Source organism: Mesoplodon densirostris, chromosome 8 (genome assembly GCF_025265405.1).
Source record: "Mesoplodon densirostris isolate mMesDen1 chromosome 8, mMesDen1 primary haplotype, whole genome shotgun sequence".
NCBI classification, from domain to species: Eukaryota; Metazoa; Chordata; class Mammalia; order Artiodactyla; family Ziphiidae; genus Mesoplodon; species Mesoplodon densirostris.
This window is the reverse complement of record NC_082668.1, coordinates 6,918,964-6,944,502: the sequence shown is the minus strand read 5'-3', so window position 1 is coordinate 6,944,502 and position 25,539 is coordinate 6,918,964. Positions and strand designations below refer to the sequence as shown.

Genomic DNA, 25,539 nt, shown 5'->3' with positions numbered 1-25,539 from the left:
CTTTGCAGCCTCGTCTGATACCTGTCAGCAGAGTCTTGCAATAAGGAAGACTTATTGCATAGTTGAGCAATCCCGTGTTCCCAGAAGAATCTTAAGTTTTGGACAACTCTCCTCTGTGTGTTTAGAAATAACTTGGGCGTTCTTCTCGAGCGAGCTGCTTAGTGCTGAGCTCACGTATGAAACCCCTGACCGCAGCCTGCGGGACCTGGTGTTGCTGAAACGCCCGTATTCTCTCTTAGGCTCCTGCGCTGCAACGAGCAGGTGTGGTCTTGAACCCTCTCCAGCTGCCTCTACCGTTTCTTCTCTATTGAAGGGAGGCCTACGTGCCTTTGGAGGCTGTGAAATGCTCAGCCCCCGCGGGAGAGCTGGCTGCTGGCTGAGTGATTTCAGCTCTGAAGAGGGGAAGCCCATTTTCCCAGAAGCAGCATTATGGGATGCCTTTCACCTCCTTCAGTGGAGCTGCAGTGTCCAATGGGTTGTGACTAAGTGAGGAGCCAGGTTAGGGACACGGGAGTCAAGATAAAGGCTTACAGATGAAGTTAGGGCTGTCATGAGATCAAGCCCCCAGGCCACAAGTTGGGGAGGTGGGAGAGGCACGGGCCTGCCTGGGGGCTCGAGCCGACCTGCTGAGAGCTCCTTTGTGTGTGCAGGTGGAGCGTCATGGCCTACGAGACCAAACTCCCCCGGCCGGCCTCCTCTTCCACTGTCACCGAAGACTTGAGTGAGGGCTCCGAGGTACTTCCAGTTGCCCTGCCGCGTGCTCACTGTCCTCACCACTTTGGGGCCCTGCCTCCACCCGTAGACGTCCTCCCCTAGGTTAGACCCGCACAGGGGCAGGGCCAGCCGAGGTGGAGCGGCAGCCCGTGGCCTCTGCCCCACAGGATTGGTGGTCATCTGGGGGCCTCCTGGGGTGTCGCCGGATTTGGGGTCCTCTGTGATGATGGCCCCCTAGGACTTGCCGCCCCCTGCTGCCAGTGCTCCCGCCCAGCCCAGGCTCCCGCTCTGGGCCCGCCTCCTGCACGTCCCACCCTTGCCGTCAGTCTGTGCTAGTTCAGTGTTCAGCTCTTCTTTTCACTTTACGCTGGTTTTTGTCGTCAGTGGTTCCCTCAGGGCCCAGACTGGCGCAGCGCTGGGCGCCCAGCTGTGCTCACCCCACTGGGCAAGCTGGCTGCTGGCTGAGCAGGAGAGAGGGCTCTGCCAGGGCCCGTCTGCCCCTCAGGAGGGTCAAGGGCAGCAGTTGGCAAACTACAGCCCCCCAGGCCACACCCGCCTGGGCTGCTGTGACCTGGCCTGTGAGCAGAGAATGGTTTGCGCGTTTTAAGAGAGGGAGCGTACGCACGTATACAAAGCCTAAATATTTACTCTCTGGCCAGTAGTAAAGTTGGCCGACCCAGGACCAAGGTCTAAAGAGAGGGCTCGTCACACAGGGTGAGCGACCCCAGTCCCACAGGCAGGGGTGAGCAGTGAAGGGGGTGATTTGTATCGAGAGGTGGAGAGGGGCCCGGGCCGAGTTCCAGCCAGGCAGAGAAATAGGAGTGGAGCCTCAGCTGAGGACCCTGCCTGCCGCCTGTGCTGCTGAGGAGGACGCAGGATTCAGGACTCCAGCCCGGCACAGGCTGGCTGTGTTGAATCTCCGACGAAAGCAGCACGAGCCATTCACGAGGTTTTATCACCGTGTTCTTTTCTGTTAAGATCCCTTCGTCCACAGCTCCGTGAAGCTTTTGAAATCTGTCAGATTAGCGTGAAGTGAGCTGGGGCTCGCCGGCGAGGGGCGGGGGTTAGCGTGGAGCTCACCGGGCTCTGTCGTGGGGCTGACAGTCGCCCGCCCTGTTTGGGGCAATGGCAGGTGCAGCAGATCCTCTTCTATGAAGACTCGGTCGCGGCCCATCTCTCTAAGATCCTGACCTCCGACCAGCACTCGGTGGTGATCTCCTCGGCCAAGTGAGTGCCCGGCGGCCTCGGGGGAGCCAGGGTCCCAGCCAGGACTGTCTCTCTAGAAGCCTCTCCCCGCGTTCCCCCCCACAGAGTGCTCTGTGAGACCGTGAAGGACTTCGTGGCTCGGGTGGGGAAGGCCTACGAGAAGACCACCGAGAGCTCGGAGGAGTCGGAGGTCATGGCCAGGAAGGTGCGTCCTGGGCACCTGGGGTGGGTGTCAGGGCGGGGCAGCAGCCCCTCCACTCCCTCCTCTGTTCCCCGCCCAGTGCTCTGTGCTGAAAGAGAAGCTGGATTCTCTCCTCAAGACCCTGGATGATGAGTCCCAGGCCTCGTCCTCTCTGCCCACGCCACCCCCCACCATCGCCGAGGAGGCGGAAGACGGGGAGGGGGCGGGCAGCAGCTGTGGCTCCAGCCCCCCCGGGGGCCGCACCGCGGGGTCGGCCTGCCCAGCCCGGCCGCAGATATTCCGTCCTCGGGAGCAGCTCATGCTGAGGGCCAACAGCCTGAAGAAGGCGATTCGCCAGATCATAGAGCACACAGAGAAAGGTAGCCGGGCTCCGGATGCCGCGGGGCTCTCTGCAGGCCAGCCCCGGGAGCTCCCAGGTTCCCCCCCGAACGTGGCGCGAGACGCAGAGGGACCCACCGGGTAGGCCAGAGCCGCTCTGGACCGCCTGACGCAGGCCAGCGCCTCCTTCCTCAGGGCCTGTGCCCGATGGAAAGACACTGAGCGGACGGCAGAGTCGAGAGGGCGCCCCCAGCTGGTGGAAAGGTGCCTCGCGCAGGCACACCGGGGGAGCGTGTTGGGGGACCCACTCCCTGGAAGCGTCCTCACCCGCGGCAGCTCTGCCAGACCTCAGGCGCAGCCTGGCCTTGTCCGCTTAGAGGTGGGACTGTCCCCAGGGGTGGGGGCTCCGAGGAGAGCCTCGGTGCTGAGACCTGAGGTGCTCTGAGGACACCCGCGGAGGACGGCCCTGTGCCCAGGAGGGAGGTGGGCCCGGGCCAGAGGTGGGAGATCAGGCTGTAGGACGATGTGACGGACAGTGGTGAGGATGGGGTCGGAGGCCGGGTGAGCCAGGTCGGTGCTCAGAGACGGGGGGGGACACCTGACCGCAGGAGCGCGGGCGGCTGCCCTCCGTCCCCCATTCTGCCAGCGTGTGGGCGGACGGACGTGTGGGCGGCCCCGCTGCGAATCTCTTTCTGCCTCAGGTCTGACTAATGATGCCAGGACCCCCGCCCAGCCGCCCGCCCCAACCAGCTCCCAGCTCAGGGTCCCACCCCCGTGCGTCCTGTTGAGCATCCGCGGGTGTCTGGGGGAGCGGGTGTCCCGCAGGGGAGGCGCCTTCCCCCGGGTCTAACTCAGTGTGTGCCTGCGGTGCTGGGCGACGCTGATGATTGTAGGGGATGGGTCAGGGGGAGTCCACCGGCTGTGGAAACGCCAGGGGGGCCCGGGGCCAGCGGGCGCTCAGCCCCCAGGGGCCCTACCTCTGCCTGGGGCGCCCCCCAGCCCCACCGCTGCCTGTTGGGGGGGTTTCCGGGGTGCCACTCAGCACCCCTTATGCAAATCGGGACGTAAGGGGATGGGGGCTGAGTGCTGTCCACTCCAGAACAGGCGGGGCTCAGCAGCATGCTGAGGTTGGGGACCCCCAAACCCAGGGTGGAGAGGGGCTCCAGGGGCCCCCCCGCTCTGGAGGTGCTTATGGATGGGCTGCTTCTAGAGGCTTCCTTGTGACCTCCAAACCGGCCGCAGGGCTGTAGCTTTCTGGCTGGGGGGTGGGCGGGGGGCGGGACGGGGCCTGGGGGGGTGGGTTGGCTTGTAACTGTGCGTTTGTACAGCCCCTTTTCTCACTGGTAGCATTTTTGCCCACTACCATCCTTTCTTCCTTCCCCCCCTTAATTTTGCTTCTGCCTTTTTTGTTGGCAAACACGACTTCAGCCTATCATTCCTGACATGTGAAATTTCAGTTTCTCTGGGGTTTGTCAGAGGGCGTGGGGACCGCGCCTGAACTCGGGTTAAAGGGAAAAAAACTTCCAATAAAAAGATGTAAAACTGCTCTCTACCTCTGGCTGGGCCCAGCCTGTCGCGCCCTGGCCGTGGCGAGGCAGCCTGTGACGATTTATTTTATTTTTTGTAGGACATTCAGGTATTGAAAGGGAGGGGGGAAAAGAAAGACCAAAAAAAGAAAAAAAAGGTGTGATTTTGAAATTGAAAGAATACTGAAAGTTTACATTTTATAACGTTATATACAGATTGTATTTAAACCAGAAATATTTTAGACAATTGTAACCCTGTAAAGCTGATGAAATATTAAAACAAGACAAAATACTTTTAACAGAAAGAAAAAAAAAAAAAAGGCGGGGGGAGTGTCTGTGCTGTGGTGTGTGAGGCAGGCGCCGGCTGCAGTGGTCGAGGGGCCCGGGGCCTGGACAGGTCATCGGCCCTGGTGTCCAGGATGCCACTGCTGACTGTCCTTAGTCGGCCTGGGAGAGAGAGGCACCCCTGCATAGGATTAAAGACTCGCCCAGTCGATCGCTCCCTTTTCCTAGACTCTTTGCTAAGCTTTGAAGAGAGCGCTGTAAAACCACAGTGACCTGTGAACTTCATTACCTCCACCCTCACCCAGACCCTGAGATCCTTCCCAGCAAGTTTGCTTCTGTCTTCTCTCTCAGTACCTTCAGAAACCATCTCATACCTTTTCCGCTCTCATCAGACCCTTTTCTCTCTGAGCAGGTCGACCTGCTGCTTCTTACAGTGAGAACAGTGAGGTCGTGACCTGCCCCTGCGCGCTGGCGGGTGCACTGCTCCCTCCGGGCTGCGCGTGCTCTCGCTCGTTCCTCCCCTCCCCTCCGTCTCTCCCAGCCCTCGGCCCTCCTCCCCAGCCAGCTGGCACGAGGGTCCCGGTGCCCTGTATGCCGGGGCCGGGGAGAAAGTGGGACGGGTCGGAGCTTCGGGTCTAAGCCTTCAGCCGAGACGACGTTTGAAGGGAGATGAGTGAGATGAGGAGGGGGTCCGCGTGCAGTGGGAGCCCCGCAGCCCGGTGGTGCCTGCGGGGTAACGTCTGTGCGCTCAGCTGCAAATACCCTTGCCTTGCACAGCTGTGGACGAGCAGAACGCCCAGACCCAGGAGCAGGAGGGGTTCATCTTAGGTCTCTCCGAGTCGGAGGAGAAGAAGGACCTGAAGTCGGACGACAGAGCGTGCCACGGCGAGGGCCACGGCGCTGCCAAGGGCAGGAGCCTCCGCAGAGGTACAGCGGCCCTGGTGACCCGCGGCGCCGCCATCAGGCCTTTTTGTCTGCGATGCTCAGAAGCTTGCCTTGGGAAGCTTACGGGTGCTTTCTGGCGGTTTCTGTGGCCACTTGGAAGTGTAAAAAGTCTCAAACAGGTGACCTGTCTCACATACCACCTGCTGTGTGCAGTTTGCCTGGTGCAGGCCTGGCAGGATCCTGGGCAGGGGGCGACCTTGCTGCTGGGGCAGTGCTTCCCTCTGAACCTCCCTGCGCGCCCAGACCCAGCGGGCCCTCCCTGCACACCCGGGGTCCTCACCCAGGGCTTGGGGCCTCCTGGCTGCAGCCGGCCACATACCACGTTTGCTCCGGGTGGTAAGGGACCACCCAGCTGTACGGGCCACCACCTGGGGACCCCTAGCCCTCCTGGAACAGCCCCAACTCTGTGCGGCCCCCTCGCTCGTGGCCTTTGCGAGCCACCGGGAGATCCTGCCCCAGAGTTTCCTCCACCACGTTCCTGTGCAGGACTCGCCCCTGCCCGTGCACAGACCCCGCGGCCTGACTGCGGTTGCAGGCCGCCCCTCCCCCTCCCCGGCCTCGTCACGTCACCGCGGCCCCGCCCCTCAGGGGCCTGTGTCTCTTTGGCGGGTGTCCGAGCCCGCTCGCCTCTTGCTCCCCGCCGCGCTCCTCGTCTTGCGCACTCGGCCGCGGCTGGTGGCGCTTGTGCCCATTCCTCGCTTCCCTCGGCCCCCCTCCGCCTGCTCCTTTCTCTGAGGAAGCGGCCAGTAGCTCAGTCGCGTTCTATTTTCTGTTCTGTTCTCACAGTGTCCAAATCCCCGTGTGAAAAGCTGATAAGCAAAGGAAGCTTGTCCCTGGGTGGTTCTGCCTCTCTTCCTTCGCAGTCAGGAAACCGGGACAGCCTGCCAGCACTGAACACGAAGATCCTGTTCCCGAGTGAGTGTTCCCCCGCGTGGGCCGGGGTCGCCGGCACCGCACAGAGGCCTGTGTGTCTGGGGGAGGGGCGCAGGCCAGGCGCTAAGCTTTCCAGCTCAGCGCCCAGCTGTCACTCGCTCTGCCTGGCAGTAGTCTGAGGGGCTCACGAGACCGGGCCCCTGTCTTCCAAGAGTTCATAGGTCCATGGGAAAGACAGGCAGAATTTCAGAGCCATATCACGGTATGAAAAGTGCTCTTGTTTATTACAAAGAGCAGACGGCATTCAAATCGTCGCCCTGGGGTCCCAGGAAGATGTCACTGAGGAGGTGATACTCAGTTGGGTGCTGATAGGTAAATAGGAGTTGGGCTGAGTGAAGAGGGAAGGGCCGGCAGGTCGTGATGGGGAGTCGGTGGGTCACCCCTTTGTTTCCAGCATGATTGCAGAAGGAGCACAGCTGGCCACCAGGAGAGTCGGGCCCAGTCCCCTTGCCTTGCCTTCCTTTTGCCCAGGATCATGTCAAGGCAGCTCCTGTTGCTTCTTCCCTCAGAGGGCGTCATGATAGCACTTTGTGTCTGCAGTAGGAAGGAATGGTACGAGGGGTCGAAATTGCTGATAAGACTCCCTTAACCAGCTTCCTGAGGCCTCCTGGGCAAGCTAGAGCACGCGCTGCTCCTGTAAGCGATTTGGCAATTTCTAGGTGAATCTCAACTGAATAGAAAGAAAATTGCGGAAGCTCTAGGGAAGAGAGGCTGAGACAGATTTGGTTAATAAGCAGCAAAGACGCTACTGGAAGGGACGGATTGGCAGAATGTTCAAAAGCAGGGCCCCATCTCAGCCTTACTGTTTATCATTTAAATTTTTACAATGGGTGTAGGTATCTTGAGGGTTCTGGTCACCTGGAGGGTTCCTTGAGGTTTAACCTTTTCTCATGAGTTTAGCCTTATAACGTTGTGTGACTAGACCCTACGATTAGTTGCAGTAGGAATCATCTTGGTGGACTTTCTTAAATTTAGTGAGAACTATCTTTGTGAGCTCTTTTCTGATGTGTCTCATAGGTGTCGGTTACCACCCGGTGTTCGTTTTTGTTCTGTGAATATGGATTTATGATAGTGATTTTTGCCCTGAGACTCTTAATTGTCAAAGTTTGGACATTTTTATGCAGTATTTTAGAAACATCTTATTATAATAACCTTCTGAAGAACCTGTGGACCATCAGCCTCAAAGACACGACGGCCTCTTCCTTTGGGAGCCCCCAGGCAGGGCTGTCTCCTGTTTTCTGCCTTACAGATGTTCGCGCCGGGATGTCTGGTTCCTTGCCTGGAGGTTCAGTCATCAGTCGATTATTAATTAATGCCGATCCCTTTAACTCCGAACCAGAAAACCTGTGAGTACGGGGTAAACCAAGGGGGCATGTTGTCAGCTGAATGCTGGAGCGTAGAAAACTGGCTTGGAATTAACTAGAGAAAATCGTGAGCAGCTGCCTGCGTGACCCTTTTCCAGCTGGCATTTGCCGATAAGGAAAACCTATAAGGTGTGAGGCGTCCGGGGCAGAGGGTAGGTTGGGAATGCCTGGGAAGGGAGGCGCCGTCCTGGCGCATGCCTGACCTTCTGGGGCCTCGGCAGGCTTGGAGGCTCTGCCCGTGTCCTCGGTCGTCCTCCCCGCGGTCCTTGCTGGCCCCACGTTGGCGCCGCCTCCTGACCGCCTTCGTTCCGGCGGGTCTGCTGCTCCCGTTAGTGTAGCTCCCGGGCTGGAAGCGCCTCCTCGCCGTGCCTGGGGAGATGCTGTCCTGGGCTTGGACTCAGGGGAACGAAGTCCCGACACTGCTCTGCGTGCCACGTGCCGTGTCCACTGCCCAGCGTCAAAGGCAGTGAGGCCTTTCGCGCAGCTTGTTCTCGTGTGTGTAGAGACCGTTGCGGGGACAAATGGTATTTTGAAAGCCCAGCCTTCTAGATTTCCCTTTCTGCTGGCTGATAGCAAGTTCTGGGCAGCTAGTGGCTAGTGGCAGTTGGTTAAAAGTTGTCCACCATGTGTGTCCGGCGTGGTGGGGAGAGTAGCAGTGAGAAATGTGCGGTTCAGAGACTCTGGCTTTCGGGAAGCAGAGCTGCAAGCCTGCACGGTGGCAGCCAGTTCTCCTGCAGGGTGGCCTGGGTTCCCACACCTGCTCCAGTGCTGGCCCGCGTCCTTGTCCCCAGCCTGGCACCACCCTCCTGTCTGCTTCTCACGCCGGGGCCTGTCGGGGGCTCTGGTCCTGACCCTTCCTGAGCTGTCCTCCCCAGCAAGGCCAGAGCTGTAGCCTCCATGAGCAGCGCCCACAGAAGCCTCCGGAACTAGATGTGCTGTCTCTTTCCGTCACCCGAGGTCCCTGCATTTCCACACCTGGCAGCGAGGGCTGTGGTCTCTTCCTTCAGGGAGAGGCTTCTCCTTCCCCTGGGGGGACGCAAGCTGCTCTCCTCTCCTCCCTCCCCAGCGTGGCGTGCCGGGCCTCGCTCACGGGGGTGAGGGGCCGGGAGGCGTCTTACCCGCGGTGGACCTGGGACGTGGGGCTGGGCTGGGCATGTTCAAATTGGGGACTTCGCTTTGGTTGGGTCTAGGGACGTTTGAGGGACGTTTTGGGATCCAGGGTGTAAGCACATGTGGGCGTGTGTGCCACGGATGTCATCAGGTTTAACATTGCTGATGGGAACGTGAGGTGGTGCAGCCACTTTTAAGACAGTCTGGCGGTCCCTCAAAACCCAGGGTTTCCACATGGCCCAGCAGGTCCCTTCCTAGGGTTACTCCCAAGAGAAGAGAAAACACGTCCCCACTGAAGCGTGTGTATGAGGGTTCACAAATCATAGCTCAAAAGTGAAGCAACCCAAAGGTCCGTCAGCCGAGGATCCCTGCATTGGGTCGTCGCTGTTCGCCATTAACCAGCTGAAGCACTGAACTCAGATGAGCCCAGTGCTCGTGGCGTGAAAACGTGCTCAGTGATGGGAGCCAGACGCAAAGGGTCACACGCTGTGTGATTTCATTTCTAGGAACCATCCAGAATCTGCAAGTTCGCAGAGAACAGAAAGCAGATGAGTGGTTGCCGGCACTGGGGAGGGGTTGGGGCTCATGGCTGAAGGATGTGGACTTTCTTTTTGGGGTGATGAGCTGTTCTAAAATTGATTGTCGTGACTCTGAATGCATGGACAATCACTATGGAGTTGGACATTTTAAATGGGTGAATTGTATGGTATGTGAGTTACATGTCAGTAATGCTGTTACCTCCCCGCCCCCCCAAAAAAAACCAAAACAAACAAACAAAAAAACTGAGTTTTGCCCTCAGGAAGAACTGCTCAGAGGCTGGCACGCAGGGTTGTTCTAAACGGCCTGAAATACCCCTTTGCAGAGAGTATTACACAGAGAAGTGCGTCATGAACAATTACTTTGGCATCGGCCTGGATGCGAAGATCTCCCTGGACTTCAACAACAAGCGTGACGAGCACCCGGAGCAGTGCAGGTGGGTAGGTGGGTGCGGCTCCTGCGCGCGCCTGTCCTCGGGTCTTGTGCTGGCTTCTCCTTCCGGCCGTGGGGTGATTTCTGGGGCGCACAGAGCCGTCAGATGGAGTACAGACATGGAGCCCGAGCGCCTTGTCAGAAAGCGGGGTGCATCTGTGTGTCGTGGCCACGGCAGTGGCATCTCCATGTCACCCTCAGGTGGGGTCAGGGCGTGCTCCCCCGCAAGGCCCTCGAGCAGGCAAATGCCACAGGAGAGGCCCCGGGGGGTGTTTCTCTGGGGGTGTTCAGGTTCTCCCCTAAATCACCACATACTGTTTCCCCCTGGCCGGGGAGAGGACGGAGAGGAATGGGAAGGTTTCCTCCTGGCTGAAGTAGAAAGTCCTCTCCTCCGGGGAGACGTGACAAGGGAAGAACGGAGTTGATGTCTCCCGCCCCACCCCACGGTGGCCATCACCTGGAGGGCAGACTGTTCAGCTGTGACTTTCTAGAACTAGAGACAGGGAAGCTGGTGTGGAGTTTGGGTGGAGAACAGCCATTGATGCAGGAGGAGGGGGCCCCTTGCTGGAGAGCCTGCAGACCTGCCCCCGCCAGGTGCCCTTGTCACTTGGAGGGAGGGGGTCACAGTGACACCCGAGGAGTTGCCTGGCAATCCCCCAACTCCTGTGTGGTTGGACCTTTCTCGGAAAACAAAATCAAGCATAAGAACTCAAAAACCTTGGAGCTCTGGGGCTCGAGTGTCGGAAAAGGCTCAGAGGTCCCCAGGGGGCATCCCTGTTACACAGCGCATGATGGGAGCCCAAGTCATTTGAAGATACCCCTGTTAGTTTGAATACAACTGAAAAGGCATTGAAATGCATGTGATTTATCAGAGCAGAACAGGTGAGGAGCAAGGCCACATGTGACATGTTTTTAGAAACGTGGGATCCTGGTATATAATCTTCCCTGAGTTTGTATCTTTGAGAAGGTCTACTTAGAAGATGCCACTTCTACAAATCTACCCTTAAAAAGTAATTGGGAACTTCGGCAATGAGGCGTTTACCAAGGGCCACTGCCATGTACGTTATAGAGCTCAGGGGTGGGCACAAGTAGAGACCCGTCACAGGTTAATTCAGCGAGTGCTGGTGGGAAGTGCCCCCTTGTGGTCATTCATGCTCAGGACACAGGGCGGTGCTCTCCGTGCAGGGCGAAGTGCACAGTTACCGCTATTTCAGCTGTAAATCAAGTTCCTAAGGAAATACACTGAAGCATTTATCATCAGCACTTACAGATGTGGGGATTGTAAATTCTCCTTTGTGCTTTTCTGCCCTTTCCAAATTTTCTGTGGTAAGCATAATTTTATAGCTGGAAAAAAATTGTGATTTATACATTTTTTTGTGAGGTTCTGTAATGTCTTACCTTTTTTACCTCTCAGGGTATGATTACTTTCTTGACAGTGTTACTCTTTGGCAGAATTTCCGGTCAGTGAATAATATATCTCTTTAGCCCATCTCGCGTGGACATGTGACAAGGGCATGTGCTCCTCATCTTAACGGTGTCACTGCTGGGAGTGATTGCCCGATGTGACCCATTTGTGATGAGGTGGCTGCAAGGGCCGTAGGTAGCTGTGCAGAGAAAGCTGGGACCCACGTCAGTCCTTTGCTTTCCACCCCTAGGAGTCGAACCAAGAACATGATGTGGTACGGAGTCCTCGGCACCAGAGAGCTGCTGCACAGAACCTACAAGAACCTGGAGCAGAAGGTCCTGCTGGAGGTGAGCAGGCGGCCCCCTGCCGGCCCCTCTGCTGACCCAGTGGCCCCTCGGCCTTAGCCCAGGGCGGAGTGCTGGGGGGAGGGAGCCCCCGGCTGAAGCCTGGTTCTCTCTTCTCTCCTTTCACGCATTTCTACCTCTCAGTGTGACGGGCGACCCATCCCACTGCCCAGTCTCCAGGGAATTGCTGTCCTCAACATTCCCAGCTATGCTGGAGGGACCAACTTCTGGGGGGGCACCAAGGAGGACGATGTACGTACGGGGGTGCTGGGCGGCATGGGCTGAGCTCAGGGGAGGGGACGGGGGCGGGGTCCCCAGAGAGGCGGGCCCTTTGGGAGCCGTGGTGGAGCCTCCCGCTCTGGGGGTGCCCTGTCAGTGAGGCGGAGGGGTGGGTGAAGCGGGGCCCTTGTGCCGACAGCGGGGGCACAGCGGAGAGCAAGGCAGGCAGGCCCCGCTCCCGTGGCCTCGAAAAAGGGATGCCAGGCAGGACAGGCGTGGTCGCAGGTGTGGCTTGGAATCCGGGCCCAGATCTGGAAAGGCTCCTAGGAGGAGGGACATCTACACTGAGACCTGAGGGTGACTCGGGGTTGGACAGGTTAGGTGGGTGTGGGGCAGGAGGAGGGAACAGTGTATGTGAAGGCTTGGCGGCTGGGCAGGGCCCGGCCGGGTGCGGGAAGGAGGCTCACTGGTGCTGTGCGTGCTGGGCGGAGCACGGAGAGCTCAGAGCTCCCGTGGGGTCGTGTAAGGCAGGGAGGAGTTTGGAATTTATGCCGAGAACTCTGGGGGCGTTGATAGGTTTTAACCAGGGGCCTGACTTCCTTCGTACATAATAGCTAATAAAATCAGTTGACACCGGCTGCACCCTGAGCGTGTGCCGGTCCCTCTTCTCAGCGCTGTGCCTGTTGACGGCCCTCATGAGAACCTGTGAGGAACGTAGTACCCGTGTTAGCCCCATTTTACAGATGAGGGAACCCAGGTAGAGAGACAGTAAGCTGCCCAAGCTCCCACGCTAGTGAGTGGCAGGCCTGGGGTTTGATCTCAGGCAGCTGCTCTCAGGCTCTGACGTGGAGACCCGTCAGCAAGTGTTCACCCCGTAGCTTCTCCTACTAGTGGGCCTGTCGGGCTCTCGCCAACACAGCGGCCCCCAGGTGAGAAGGATGCGCGTGGCGAGGGGCGTGTTCAGGGAAGCTGGGAGCAGAGGTCAGCTCTGACGCCGGCCCTTCCAGACCTTTGCAGCCCCGTCGTTCGATGACAAGATCTTGGAGGTGGTCGCCGTGTTCGGCAGCATGCAGATGGCCGTCTCCCGTGTCATAAAGCTGCAGCACCACCGAATCGCCCAGGTACCGCCGTGGTCCTGGAGGCGGGAGCGGCCTGGGTGGAGCTGGGGCTCACACAAGTTTGGGGCGGCAGGCCTGGCCCAGAGCCGCGCTCTCGAGATAAACGGGCCCCCGGGCTGCAGAGCCCAGGGGAGTGGGCGCTTTTCCAGGATCGCCCCGGCCGCCTCCTGGTCCAGAGCCCATTCTCACCTGCCGTGTTTTGACAATTGAAAAGTACTTTCGAAACTGGGGCTGGCTTGTACCCTCCCTGAGCTCCCTCCCTGACTCACTCTGTGGGTACCACCTGTTTCCTGCCCACCCCTGCTGAGGTGGGGTGAGATGAGACGGGCCTGGCTGACCTTGGCCCCTGGGCCTGTAGCTCTTAGAAGCCACAGCCTGAGTCTGGGAACAGAGGCCGAGTGCGTGGCCTCGCCCAGCTGCTCGGATGCCCGGCTAGCGGGTGGCAGGGTGGGTTCCCCGTCCGGTACTTCTGGTAATGGGTTGGGAAGGTGTGTCTGTCGGTGGGGTTGGGGCGGGCGATGTTCTCAGGCACAGAGATGGGGAGTTCATGCTCCTCTGAACCCCAGTCCTTTCTGTCCCCACCGTGGGCTGCTTGAATTTCACAATTTTAATTCCTTGGCAGTAGTTTTTGTTGAAAAGAGGAGCACTTGTTGGGTGTTTGCTCTGTCCTGGGAGTGTCCCCACGTGCCCAGGGACCCAGCAGCTCTTGGGTCATGTGTCCCCGCCCTGCGCCTGGTGCTGGTGTCTGAGCACTGAGTTCCCTGCACTGCGATCACAGATGGCGGTGCTGGGTGCAGGGCAGTGGGAGCGGGGTGGGGCAGACCCCCCGGGCTCCATGAGCTGCGTGCGCCCCCGGCGGGGATGTGCTGACCCCAGAGGCTGGTGGGGGGGCGGGGTATGGTGTCACCCCAGGGGTCAGCCGGCTGAGGCAGGGGTGTGTAGGGCGGGATGGTGCCTGTGGTGCTGACAGCACTTGAAGGCTCCTGGGTGCAGCTCGGTGACGGCTGTGATGTTTGCTCAGTGTCGCACGGTGAAGATCTCCATCCTGGGGGATGAGGGCGTACCTGTGCAGGTGGACGGAGAGGCCTGGATCCAGCCGCCAGGGTACATTCGGATTATCCACAAGAACCGGGCACAGACGCTCACCAGGGATCGGGTAAGACGGACTGCCTGCGGTGCACATGTGCCCCTTCTAGAAGAAGACCTGGAGTTTTTAACGTTTTGTTCCAGGAATTTATTTATTTTTTTTGAAGATTAAGATTAAGTGAACAGGGCTCTGATTTCTAGGACCGCTCCCCCTCCCCCCAGCGTTAAAAAGAACATCTCAGGGGCTTCCCTGGTGGCGCAGTGGTTGAGAGTCCGCCTGCCGGTGCAGGGGATACGGGTTCGTGCCCCGGTCCGGGAGGATCCCACATGCCGTGGAGCGGCTGGGCCCGTGAGCCATGGCCGCTGAGCCTGCGCGTCCGGAGCCTGTGCTCCGCAACGGGAGAGGCCACAACAGTGAGAGGCCCGCATACCACAAAAAAAAAAAAAAAAAAAAAAGAACATCTCCCTTTCTAGCCGGTTATCCCGCTAGCGTCCCAGCAGTGCTTGTTGTTAGATGTGTGCTGGCAGGAGAGAGTGTAACGCTGGCTCCCGTGCCCTAGGCCTTTGAGAACACCCTGAAGTCCTGGGAGGACAAGCAGAAGTGTGAGCTGCCCCGCCCTCCGTCTTTCTCTCTGCACCCGGAGATCCTGTCCGAGGAGGAAGCCAACCAGATGGACCAGTTTGGGCAGGCAGCGGGGGCCCTCATCCACAGGTGGGCGCCACCTTTCCTCCATGGTCCACTCCTCCGCGAGAGCGCCCGGGCCCCCTGACGTCACTGGGACGACCCAGGTCCGCGGCTGGGCCGCAGGCGTTGAGATGCCCCTGCCGGATCTTATGTGCCGTCTGCCTCCTTCACGAGGGCCTGGCCCCGGTTTCTGTTAACCCCGGGCTTTGGTATCTTCACTGACAGTCTTCCAGGGATTACTCGGGGTTTATGCAGGTGGAAGCTTCACACCACCGGCGTTTTCAGAGGCAACTCATAGGTTTTACAGCCTATCCCGGATCTCTGAGAACAGTACCCCTCCTGCCTCCTTTAGCCCCCAGAGAGCGGGTTTGCACTTAAGAAGCAGACCTTGTAGTTATTTTGAAAAAACAAAGGCCAACAGCCAAAGGCGTTTCCTTCTACTCTGGACCTTCCAGCACAGTGGTCGCTGCTCTGCCCACTGTCCATTCTCCCCACCCCCCGCTGTGTCCACCCACCTCGCTCCAGCATGGCCCTTCCGCCTGGTGACCTGTGCCCTCTCGTTGGCCACATCCGCTGACCCCCTTCAGCCACCGTCTGGCGGTGTCTCTGCATTGTGCCTCCCCTGCCCCTGCTGGGAGCAGCCACAGGCCTGGTGCCCCTCCACGGCCCAGTCTAGCTTTGTCCTGGCTTTCTCCTCCTCTGCCTTCTGCTACTTACCCTCTCACTGTTTTACAAGGTGTAGGTCTCATTTGGGGCATTTACCGCCTTGGCTGAGTTTCTAGAAAAGTTTGGGATTTTGTTGTCAGATTTCCCATTTAAGGCCTCCTCCGCCACCGGCCAGGAAACGATCGGCCGTCACGGGTCATCACGGTCGAGTCGTGGTCTTGTTGGCCCTCTGGGCCGAACCTGGGCTTGTGTTCCAGCGAGGCGACTCGCAGGCTGCCGCTCTTCGGTCTGATGAGCGCCGTGTCTCCCTCCAGCATCCGGGAAGCAGCGCGGTCCCACCGAGACGTGGAGCAGGAGCTCGCCCACGCCGTCAACGCCAGCTCCAAGGCCATGGACCGGGTGTATGGCAAGCCCAGGGCCGCAGAGGTGCCTGCGCTTTTCCGGCCTTTCTCCCGTGGGCCCCTTTCGCCCTCGGGCCGTCTCCACGGTGTCTGTTCTGGTTCCTCCCAGGGGCTGAGCTGCAGCTTCGTGCTGGAGATGGTGAATAACGTCAGAGCTCTGCGCAGCGAGACGGAGCTGTTGCTGGAAGGGAAGCTGGCCCTGGTGAGCTGGGGGGCCGCTTGCTGTGCGCACAGAGGGCAGCCCCCCTCAGCCCAGGATCCCCGGCCTTGAGAATTCTAGGCCCCCTGTCAGAGGGGCCTCAGAGGCCATCTGAGCTGACGGTGTGGCGATGCTCAAACCCTCTGGCCACATCTCGCCACGTCATCTCCAGGGTGTCCGAGACTGGCGGACGGGACCTCCTGTGTCGTAGACGGCACTCTGCCCCAGGCCCCCCAGGTGTGTGGCCACCGCCGCGGCCAGGCTGGCCTGCCTTTTCCCCGCGCCCAGAGTCGGCCGCCTTCCTCACTCAGCCCTGCAGCCTGGCTGATGAGTCAGCCCTGCGGAGGCGTGCGGCTGGAGTTGGATTGAATCGCAGAAGCTAGCGCAGGGCAGACCCGAGAGAGCGCCTGGCTAACCTCCTTGTTTTAAAAAACGAGGAGGTGGGAGGTCAAGGAGGCGAAGTCACTGGAGAACCGCCCTAAGAGTCCAGCTCCACACTCTGCTCTCATTGCAAAATGCCGCACTGTCCTGACACGTTCCAGCTGCTGCCTCCACGGCCCCACCGTGCTTCCTGCGCTCCGGTGCAGGCGGGCTGCTCCCCCGCTTCCGAGAGAGGGTCCCGAGGAAACCAGAGCAGGTGACCTGTCAGCCATGCTGATGCGATTTTAGACAAGCTGGGCCTGCCCCATCATTTACGAGAGGAGAGTTTAATTCTCTCACCCGACACTACTTACGAGGGGAGGTTCTGAGTCTGGCCCTTAAGTGGCGTTCTGGGACTCAGTTTCCTTGCAAGTTTTTAGAAAACTCTCTGAGAGCAGCCCAGCCCCTGGGGCAGACCTCCCGTCTACGTGGGGCTCTGCCCCGGCCCCAGCTCCTCCCTGCCGGTAACCAGCTGTGTCTCTTCCCTCCCTGCCTGGAGCAGCAGTTGGATCCCCCTCAGAAGGAACGGCTCACGGCTGCCCTCGTCGAGATGGACCAGCAGCTCAGGAAGCTGGCGGACACGCCCTGGCTGTGCCAGCCCATGGAGCCTGGTGATGAAGAGGTATGTGGGTCACAGGGCTTCAGCGCGGTGTCCCCGGACACAGTGGCACAACCTTCAGTGCCTGAACTCACGTGCTCTGTGCAGCTTCGGGATTAAGATGGTGTTGGTCCTGCAGCCCCTGATCTGGCCTCCCACGCTTCTCTTTTAAGATGCCTTGAAGGCACAGAGATGAACTTCGGCAGGTAGGAAGGAATTGGACCCTTGGGCCTCCCTGGTGGCGCAGTGGTTGGGAGTCCGCCTGCCGATGCAGGGGATACGGGTTCGTGCCCCGGTCTGGGAGGATCCCATATGCCGCGGAGCGGCTGGGCCCGTGAGCCATGGCCGCTGGGCCTGCGCGTCCGGAGCCTGTGCTCCGCAACGGGAGAGGCCACGACAGTGAGAGGCCCACATACCGCAAAAAGAAAAAAAAAAAAAAAAAAGAATGACCCTTGGTGACTGGGGCACAAGTTGCCCTCGGCAACAGAAATGCGGTGCTGTCCAGGACATAGGTGGAAAGAAGGCTGAGCCCAGCCCCACTATTTGCCCCCAGTGTGGAGGCACATCGGTTGGCTAAACAGCAACTTCTTGGGAGTTTGTTGTTGACAGGGGCAGAGTTGCTGTGTTCAACTCACAGTCACGCTTTTCTGTTGTGCGTATTTAGAGACCCCAGCTTGCACAGGTCTTATAGCTGGGACAACAGATGGCACCCTGGGCATATGCGCCCTGGGGGTAGTGTCTCCTGAAGCAGGAGAGGCAGGAAGAAGGCCCTGGAGAGGCTCTTGTTGTTGGGTGGTTGGTCTTTGCGGGCAGCACCTGGAGAGGGGCAAACCCCAGATGGCCTTCCTCTCAGGGGTGGAACAGAGGTGGGCCGGGAGAAAAGTTCACCAGGTAAAGAACTGCTAGACACATTAAGTGCCCCTGCTTCCGGCTCGATTGTTAGGACCCGTGGGCAGCGATAGGGCGAGGGGACAGGGGACCGGCAGTCCAGAGCTCTTCTTGAACATGCAGGCGTTTGTTGATCAATGTGAACCCTGCCTGGAAAACTGACTCAGAGGCTTTCCAGCCAAGAAACAAAACTCAACAACTGAAGAATGAGGACATTTTGGTTCAGAGGGCCCGGCCAAGCTCATCAAAATTTGTAGTTAATTATAAAAATTTCATTTAAAGAAAATTGCTAAAATAATAATACGTAAAATATTCAACAAATGTAGCAGTAACCTAGGCCTGTGATTCCAGATTATGTTGTCAGAGCCTGTGAAGTGCGGACAATGCAGTGGGGAGACAGGGAAGAGGACGTGGCTGGGAGTGAGGGCACATAAAGTCCCTCCTCTTACGGTGGAGGAAGGTTAATGAAAGTTCTTGACTTCGATAATTAGAGAAAGGTAGAGTCAGTTATGTTTTAAAAACTTAAACGTAGTTTTAAAGGTAGCTTTTAGTAAAATTGAAAAGGTGTATGTCTTTTTGAATCACCACAAAAGACACAAGCAAAATGTAGTCTGTATCGTAAAAGAAAATAAAAGAAGTAGTAAAGATGGAGCTAACAGCATAAAAATAAGAAAATAGAAAATAATATAACTGCTCCTCTTAAAAGCAAATTATTCTTAGATTGTGTTAAAAAAAAAAAGAAATCTAACCAAATACTAGTCACAGGAGCCCAGTTTTCTCTTCCATACCCTCAATAAAAAATTGTGACCCAGAAAGATTAAAACAGTTTCAAGAAAACACAATAAAAAATCCAAAGTAACACTGTAAAAATAGAATTGCATACCTAAGGCAGTAAATGATAGAGGATCACTTTATATTGATAAAAGATAATAACCATATCATACTATATATTGTATAATTCTGAGATAAACTTATGATGGTTATAATAATGATAAAATCTTGTCCTAATATAACATTTAAATGAGTTAAAGTATGTATTTCCCAATATGTGAGATATTTTTCTGATAAGTTTTTTGTTATTGATTTTTAACTTAATTTCACTGTGTTCAAAGGCAGTTGTTTGTATGTTACCAGTCCTTTGAAAGCTGTTGAAACTCACTTTATGGCCCAAAAGGTGGTCAGTTTTTATAAACATACCTTATATCCAGTTGTAATTATTTACATCATTAAGTCCTTACTTTGTTTTTTATTTTTGTGTCTTCTTGATCTGTCAGTTACTGTTGAACTCTCTAACCGTGAATGTAGATGTCTCAGTTTATCCTTGCGGTTTTGTGTATATTTGCTATATGTATTTTGAGGTTATGTTATTGGATGCATGCAAGTTTCATCATTATATAAAGACCTTTGTTAATTCTTTTTGTTTTCAAGTCCACTTGTTTGGTATATTCTTTTTCATACTTTTTCATACTTTCACTTTCACGCTTTATTTGGAGTGTCGCTCTTATAAATAGCATTGCTAAATTTTGGGTTTTTATTTGGTATAGTACTCTTGTGTTTTGACTGGAGAGTTCAGTCTATTTACATTTATTGTTATGCTGTTTAGATATATTTTTACCATATTTTGTGCTTTCTGTCCCATTTTTTTGTTTCTTTTCGTTTCTCCTTTTTGATTGATGAGTCTCTGCTTCTTCCCACACAACTCTGTTTGTCCCCTCTACTAGTTTGGAAATATGTACTCTTCTGTCTGTTCTTTTAGTGATGACCCCCAAAATTTTAATCTTAATTTACATGCATAAAATATGTAAAGCTACAACTTCTTGAAATGATAGGAAGTGTCAGAAACCCAATTTTGTAGGGTGAGCTATCCCTATCAGTCTGTGATTAATCACGTACAACAAACGGTCACAACGTCTGAACAAAGCAAGTTGATAGAATGCGTATATGTAGAGTATATATCATGCTTCTCTATAGAGAGAATTTTATACTCTGCAAAGAGGGAAAATGCTTTCTTTTCTGTTGCCCATAGGACATTTAGAAAATCTGATCATTTTCTAAACTGGGACTACTACTGATGGTATGAAACTCTTTGTTATCGTTGTAGAAATTGAGAGGAAGCGTTTAGAAACTTTGAAGCACTTGAGAGGGAAACTTTATTTATGTTGAAAATAATAAATTTTTTAAAATAAATTTATTTATTTATTCATTTATGTTTGGCCACGTTGCGTCTTCGTTGCTGCACTTGGGCTTTCTCTGGTTGCAGCGAGCGGGAGCTGCTCTTTGTTGCGGTGCGCGGGCTTCTCATCGGGGTGGCTTGTTGTGGAGCACAGGCTCTAGGCAAGCGCGGGCTTCAGTAGTTGTGGCACGTGGGCTCAGTAGTTGTGGCTCATGGGCTCTAGAGCGCAGGCTCAGTAGTTGTGGCACACAGGCGTAGTTGCTCCGTGGCATGTGGGATCTTCCCGGACCAGGGCTCGAACCTGTGTCCCCTGCGTTGGCGGGCGGATTCTTAACCACTGTGCCACCAGGGAAGTCCCGATAAAAAAACTGAGGTTTGTATTTTGTATGCCTTTTGGGGGTTTCATTTTTCTAGTAATTTGTTTTACTTCCTTTCATTAAAGTACCAGTCCACTATGGAATGGGAATTTTTAATGCTGGTTCTTTTCCAGGGGTAGTTTGAGCAGCACAGCTCTAGGCCACAAGGAAACCTCAGATACTAACTCAGAACAGAAATTGTGCCAGCTGTAAACCATGGCCCCTGTGCTCCCAGTGCGCTGCCCTGCGCAGGTGGGTAGCTTCTGCCTCCATGCAGATTCTTCAGTGAAGACAGGGAGGGCAAGGATTTTCTTCAGTTCACGGGCAGGGTAGCAGCTGCTGCGGTGGGAGGCTCACAGCCTGGTGCCCAGTTGCAGGGTGACCAAGCACCTCAGTTTATTTGGGACTGTCAGGTCTTAGTACTAAAAGCCCATGTCACAGGGATTGTGTGGCTCTAAAGCTTTAAGCCTAAAAGTGTTTTCAGAACAACTATCACCAAATGCCATGCAGCCACCATGGAAACAAACACAGAGCACCACGAGTCCTCCCTGGATGGCTGACCTGAGTGCTGCCTGCCTGATGAACCCCCTAAGCCCCGTCTAGAGTGGCCCTGGTTTCCAGGGTTCCTAGATGTGGGCTGCTGAGACACAGCAGATGTTAGTTCTTGCAGTGGTAGGTGGGAGATAGTACCCATGGCGCCTGAGGTTTAGTCGCAACACCAGAAACCCTCTGGAGCCAGCCGGGGAGGCGTTACTGCAGGCATTCACCCGATGGGGCCTAGGGCCAGGGGTCCCGGGAGTGAAGGGAAAACCACGCTGGCTCCTGGGCTCCTGGCTTCTCCAGCCAACTCCGCTGGTGCCTTCCAGCTCAGTGCTGCCACCCTCTGGGACTCCGGCTCGTCCCCATGCAAGGCAGCAGGAGGAGGTGAAGTGTGAGGGGCAGAGGGAACCTTGGAGGGGGAGGCACCGTATTTCTCCTGGCATAAAAATAGCAAAATCATTTATTTGAAAGGAAAAGAAGTGATAGGTCTTTGAGCTGGTTCTTTGAAAGGAAAGTAAAAAAAAAAAACGTCTCCTCTGGCAGATGTAATTGGCGGGGGGGGGGAATGAACAAAATGATAAGGGGGCTATAACAACAGATATGAGCATCAATCAAGTTACAGCATATACAAAGAAATGACAATGAATCTTACAATCTTGATGAAACTGTTGATTTTTCAGAAAAAATTTAAATGACACAAATTGAAATTTCAAGATATTTTAAAAGGAATAGTCACAGAACAACTTGAAAAAATAAATTTTACTTCCAAAGGGAAAATGTCAAGGAATATGTAATTTCCATATATAAGAAAGTGTCAAAGCTGGAAAAAGATGGACATTGTCTCAGTTCATTTTTTTAAATTGTGGTAGAAAAACACAATTTACCATCTTTGTCATTTTTAAGTGTATAGTTCAACTAGTGTTGAGTATATTCACATTGTTAGGAAACAGATCTCCAGAACTTTAAACATTTCATTCTTAAAAAACCAGCACGTTGGATTCCAGACTTCAGTATTATCAGTAGATCCCTTGAAGTTATTTCTTTAAATCAAATAGTTGATGAAAGAAGTTCTTTATAACAGAATTCTAGCTGGAGCGTATAGGATTAAAGCGCCATTTTGCGTCCCTGGGGACACGAGATTAATGGAATCAGCAGCTCTAGACCACACGGGGAGTGGGGAGGCAGGGAGACGCCCGTCAGAGCCAGAGCACGAGTTGTCCTGCAGGGCAGATGCCAGGTCTCTCTACAGGTGTCCCCGAGGGGGAGAGACTGAGCCACAAGAGCTGGGTGTCCCCTGTGAACCCCGTCAGGGTCCTGATTCAAAGGTTTGCTCCAGATGTTTACCCACACGTATCCAGCTGTGAGGATAAACCTTTGGAGCAGTCGGGGAGATCTGGTACAAATGGATTCATGAGAGCCAAATGAATTCTTGTTAGTGGTATCAGGTGTGATGATGGTGCCATGAATATGTTTTCAAAAGAGTATTCTTAGAGTTGCATACTGAAGTACTTATGGGTGGAGTAATTTGATGTCTGAAATCTGCTTTTAAAAGGCCGGAGGAGGTTAAATAAGATAACAGCTCGATAATCAGCCACATTCTACTAGTCTCCTGTCTTACCAGTGGAAGAAAATATGCATATTGAAAAAGTTAGAAGTAAATGTAAAGCTCATGTTCGCATTGAAGAAAGAAATTGTAGAGTCAGGAATCGGATTTTGTGTGGATTCTGGAGAGTACCTGCCTCACACGTGGCCGCCCCTCCTACGGGTGGCGCTGAGGAGTGAGGGGGCTGCTCGTCTTGGGGCCAGAGAGCCCGAGACTGTGCTGACCGCCCGGGAGCTGGAGTTCTTGCGTGGAGCAGCTGTGCGAGAATGGGCGCTTGATGGTTTTGCCAAGAATAAGACATCTGTGAAAACAAGTTTCTTCAGTACTCACAGTCATTGACTAGAAAATGTCATTGTAAGAGGTCTCTTTCCACAAAGATGACCGTGCAGGGGCGTGATGAAGATGCAGGGTCATGACAGTCTGGGTGTGGAGATGCTTAGTATTTCCAGGCTCTAGGTTGGGTGCAATCCCAGTGAAAATGCCGGTGGAGTTTTTTCAGTGCGACCTGATGTCCCCGTCAGATCTGAAAGTGTGTCATAAAGCTGCGCAGTCCTAACTGTGCCGGTCGCTGTGGGGATGTAGGTAGACAGGGCCCAGGGGCAGAATCCAGGCCGGCGGGGCCAGGAAGAAAGTGGCACACCTGAAGAATAAGGAAATTACGCTTGCTTTATTTGTGAATAGGTTTATACACATTATCAGAACAGGTACGTGCTTGTGTGTGCACAAAATGCTTTGCTGGCGGAGACCCCTGCCCTAGCTTCTGTGAGAATCAGCAGAGAAGGTCCACAGACCCGTGGGGAAAGGGTAGCGATGGCTCCGCCGTGCCCTGGACTGCTCTGTGGGGAGGTGGCCACCGAGCAGGGACCCCGTCCCCGTGTCCCTCTGACTCCCTTCCCTCCTTGATTCTGCCTCAGGGAGCAGATCACAAGGAAACAGTGCAAAGTGCAGGAAAAGCTTTATTTAGAAAGATACTCGTGCTGCTGATAGTCAAAGCCCGCCCATGCAGCGCTGGAAGAGTGGCTACTAACTTACCAATCTTGATATAACGGTCCTGATATTTAAATAATATAGAGAGAGCTTTCTAGTCACATGAGAAATAAACACTATAAAATGAAAAAAAAAGAATATGAAAATAGATACTTATCACTGTGAAACTGCTTTTTAAAGGCATTAAAGTCAGCAATAAATACAGGACTAAAAGTCAAGGAAAAGCCCGGGAATAAGAGCATCAGGAACGACGTGTCTTCCTAGCTCCGTGCCTGTCTGGCCGAGGGGTGGCTGAGGTCTTGGTGAACCGGGGTCTGACTCACCGTTTCTCGTTTGCCACACAGAACGTGATGCTGGATCTTTCCAAGCGCAGCCGCAGCGGTAAATTCCGCCTGGTGACCAAGTTTAAGAAGGAGAAGAATAACAAGAACAGAGAAGCTCGCAGCAGCCTGGGAGCCCCGGGTACCTGCCCTCTGCTGTTCTCCTGGCCGCCCGGGCTGTGCGGGGCCCAGGCTCTGCTTTCCCCCTGGCCTGGTGCTTGTCCCCATCGTCCCGGGGCCACGGCCTCCGGTCACGCCCTGCGCCGACTCGTCTGTGGCTACAGAACCGCACCCCGGCTTTCCCGCTCCACGTGGGAGGCTCACCGGTGTCACGCCCTGCCCTGAACTTGCTCCCGGTGCAGATTCGGGGTGACAGACAGGCCACCGAGCCGCCTGCCTGCGCTAGATTGGGGCCCGAGGTGGGGAGGAGACAGCAGAGGTGACAAGACAGAGACACAGCTCACACTCCAGCCACACGTTGGCCCCCTGTGCCTGCTTCCTCTGCGGGGCTGCTCGTCCCCCATTAATCAGTTCATTGATCAAGGCCCCTGCGCCGGGAACCTGGGCTGCCAGTGGCCCTGGGCCGTGAAATCAATAGAAAATGGCACTACAGGATGTTTCTCCTCTGGGTCAGTCAACTGGGGCTTTAGAATCTCCACTCAAAGTGTCGGCCCTGAGCACAGCTGCCCCCAGGCTCTCAGGTGCTGGGCAGCCCCAAGCCTGGATTTGGGGCTGGCATTTGCTGCCAGTAAGGGTAGCTCCCGTTGATTTTTCTTCTTTGCATGTTTGTCCAAAAATTGGGTTTCTTTGAATGATGGTGGCTCTGACTCCGTGGAATCTGCGTATGTTTCCCTTCCTGCTGTGGGCTGGAAGTGAAATGGACCCCTCTAGAAGGGAGAGGGAAGCTGACTTCAGCCGCAGTCAGACCCTTGTGTCCCTCCTGGGACAGAAGGCTGCCAGTGACCTGGCAGGAACAGACACCAGCTTCTGCGGCAGCTCACGCCCCCGAGGGCGGGCAGCTCCCCTCCTCTTTCTGCACAGCCTGGGGCGGCACCTGGGCCTGGGTGGTAGGTGCCTGCCGCTGGGGTGTCTCGGTCGCCTGCTTGCTGGGGTGTCTCGGGCGCCGCTTGCTGGGGTGTCTCGGGCGCGGGCCGCCGCCTGCTTCGCGCTGGGCTCTGGGCACTCACTGCACTCGTGCTTTTCCGTCTCCGACAGTTCACCTCTGGGGCACAGAGGAGGTTGCTGCCTGGCTGGAGCACCTCAGTCTCTGTGAGTATAAGGACATCTTCACGCGGCACGACATCCGGGGCTCAGAGCTCCTGCACCTGGAGCGCAGGGACCTCAAGGTACTTCCACAGCGTCTCCTGGGAAGGCGCACCTGCGCTCCCCGCGGCTCCCCTGTCCCCACCCTCTGACCTAGCCGCGTCCCAGCGTCAGCAGTCTCCTCACCGTTCTTCTCAGGCCTTTGTGCGCGACCCGGGGTGACGACCTGGGGGTGATGCGCGGCAGCTCCCAGACGTGATGTCTCACCTGCTGCGGCCAAAGCCCGAGCAGACCCCGTGGGGAGCCTCGCTCTCTTAGCCTAACTGGACAGTGAGCCACGTTAGCGCTAAAAACCCTTTGGGGAATGCAGCCCTCCGCTAGTCAAGCTGAAGCGTTCTCTGTGATGACAGCCATCCGGGTGAAGGGGACCCAGCGGACGGGGTTCCTTCCCCAGTTGGCCGCTTTCTGGCTCCCCCAGTGGCCCCGCTCGCCCGTCTCCCTGCCCTCGGGAGGACGGGAGGACGCGGGGCACCCTGACCCGGGGCTCCCGGAGCCTGGCTCTCTGTGCCGCTCAGGCTGCGTCCTGTCCTGAGAGGCTGCGAGGCCGCCGAGCTGCCCAGTAAGGGTGGCGCCCTTTGATTTTTCTTCTGCCTCGCTCGTCTGTGTCTTGCTCCGTGTGCCCTTGATGACTCCCGT

At 55.8% G+C, this 25,539-nt stretch overlaps 1 protein-coding gene across 3 annotated transcripts in view; it reads left to right on the top strand.

Annotated features, from left to right (window-relative positions):
- Positions 1–25,539, top strand: part of DGKD (diacylglycerol kinase delta) — a 109,823-nt gene that overhangs the window by 83,420 nt on the left and 864 nt on the right. Inside the window, exons 12-29 of one of the 3 annotated variants that reach the window (XM_060106248.1) lie at positions 651–735; positions 1,847–1,941; positions 2,026–2,125; positions 2,202–2,481; positions 5,029–5,178; positions 5,983–6,111; positions 7,379–7,475; positions 9,466–9,576; positions 11,228–11,324; positions 11,466–11,573; positions 12,548–12,661; positions 13,680–13,814; positions 14,305–14,456; positions 15,410–15,521; positions 15,606–15,698; positions 16,618–16,737; positions 23,605–23,722; positions 24,796–24,926. In XM_060106248.1, the coding sequence (XP_059962231.1) occupies positions 651–735; positions 1,847–1,941; positions 2,026–2,125; positions 2,202–2,481; positions 5,029–5,178; positions 5,983–6,111; positions 7,379–7,475; positions 9,466–9,576; positions 11,228–11,324; positions 11,466–11,573; positions 12,548–12,661; positions 13,680–13,814; positions 14,305–14,456; positions 15,410–15,521; positions 15,606–15,698; positions 16,618–16,737; positions 23,605–23,722; positions 24,796–24,926 (2,227 nt within the window). Of the gene's footprint in view, positions 1–650; positions 736–1,846; positions 1,942–2,025; positions 2,126–2,201; positions 2,482–5,028; positions 5,179–5,982; positions 6,112–7,378; positions 7,476–9,402; positions 9,577–11,227; positions 11,325–11,465; positions 11,574–12,547; positions 12,662–13,679; positions 13,815–14,304; positions 14,457–15,409; positions 15,522–15,605; positions 15,699–16,617; positions 16,738–16,821; positions 16,873–23,604; positions 23,723–24,795; positions 24,927–25,539 lie in introns of those variants that run through there. The other 2 variants (XM_060106247.1, XM_060106249.1) reach the window with 2 other exon arrangements.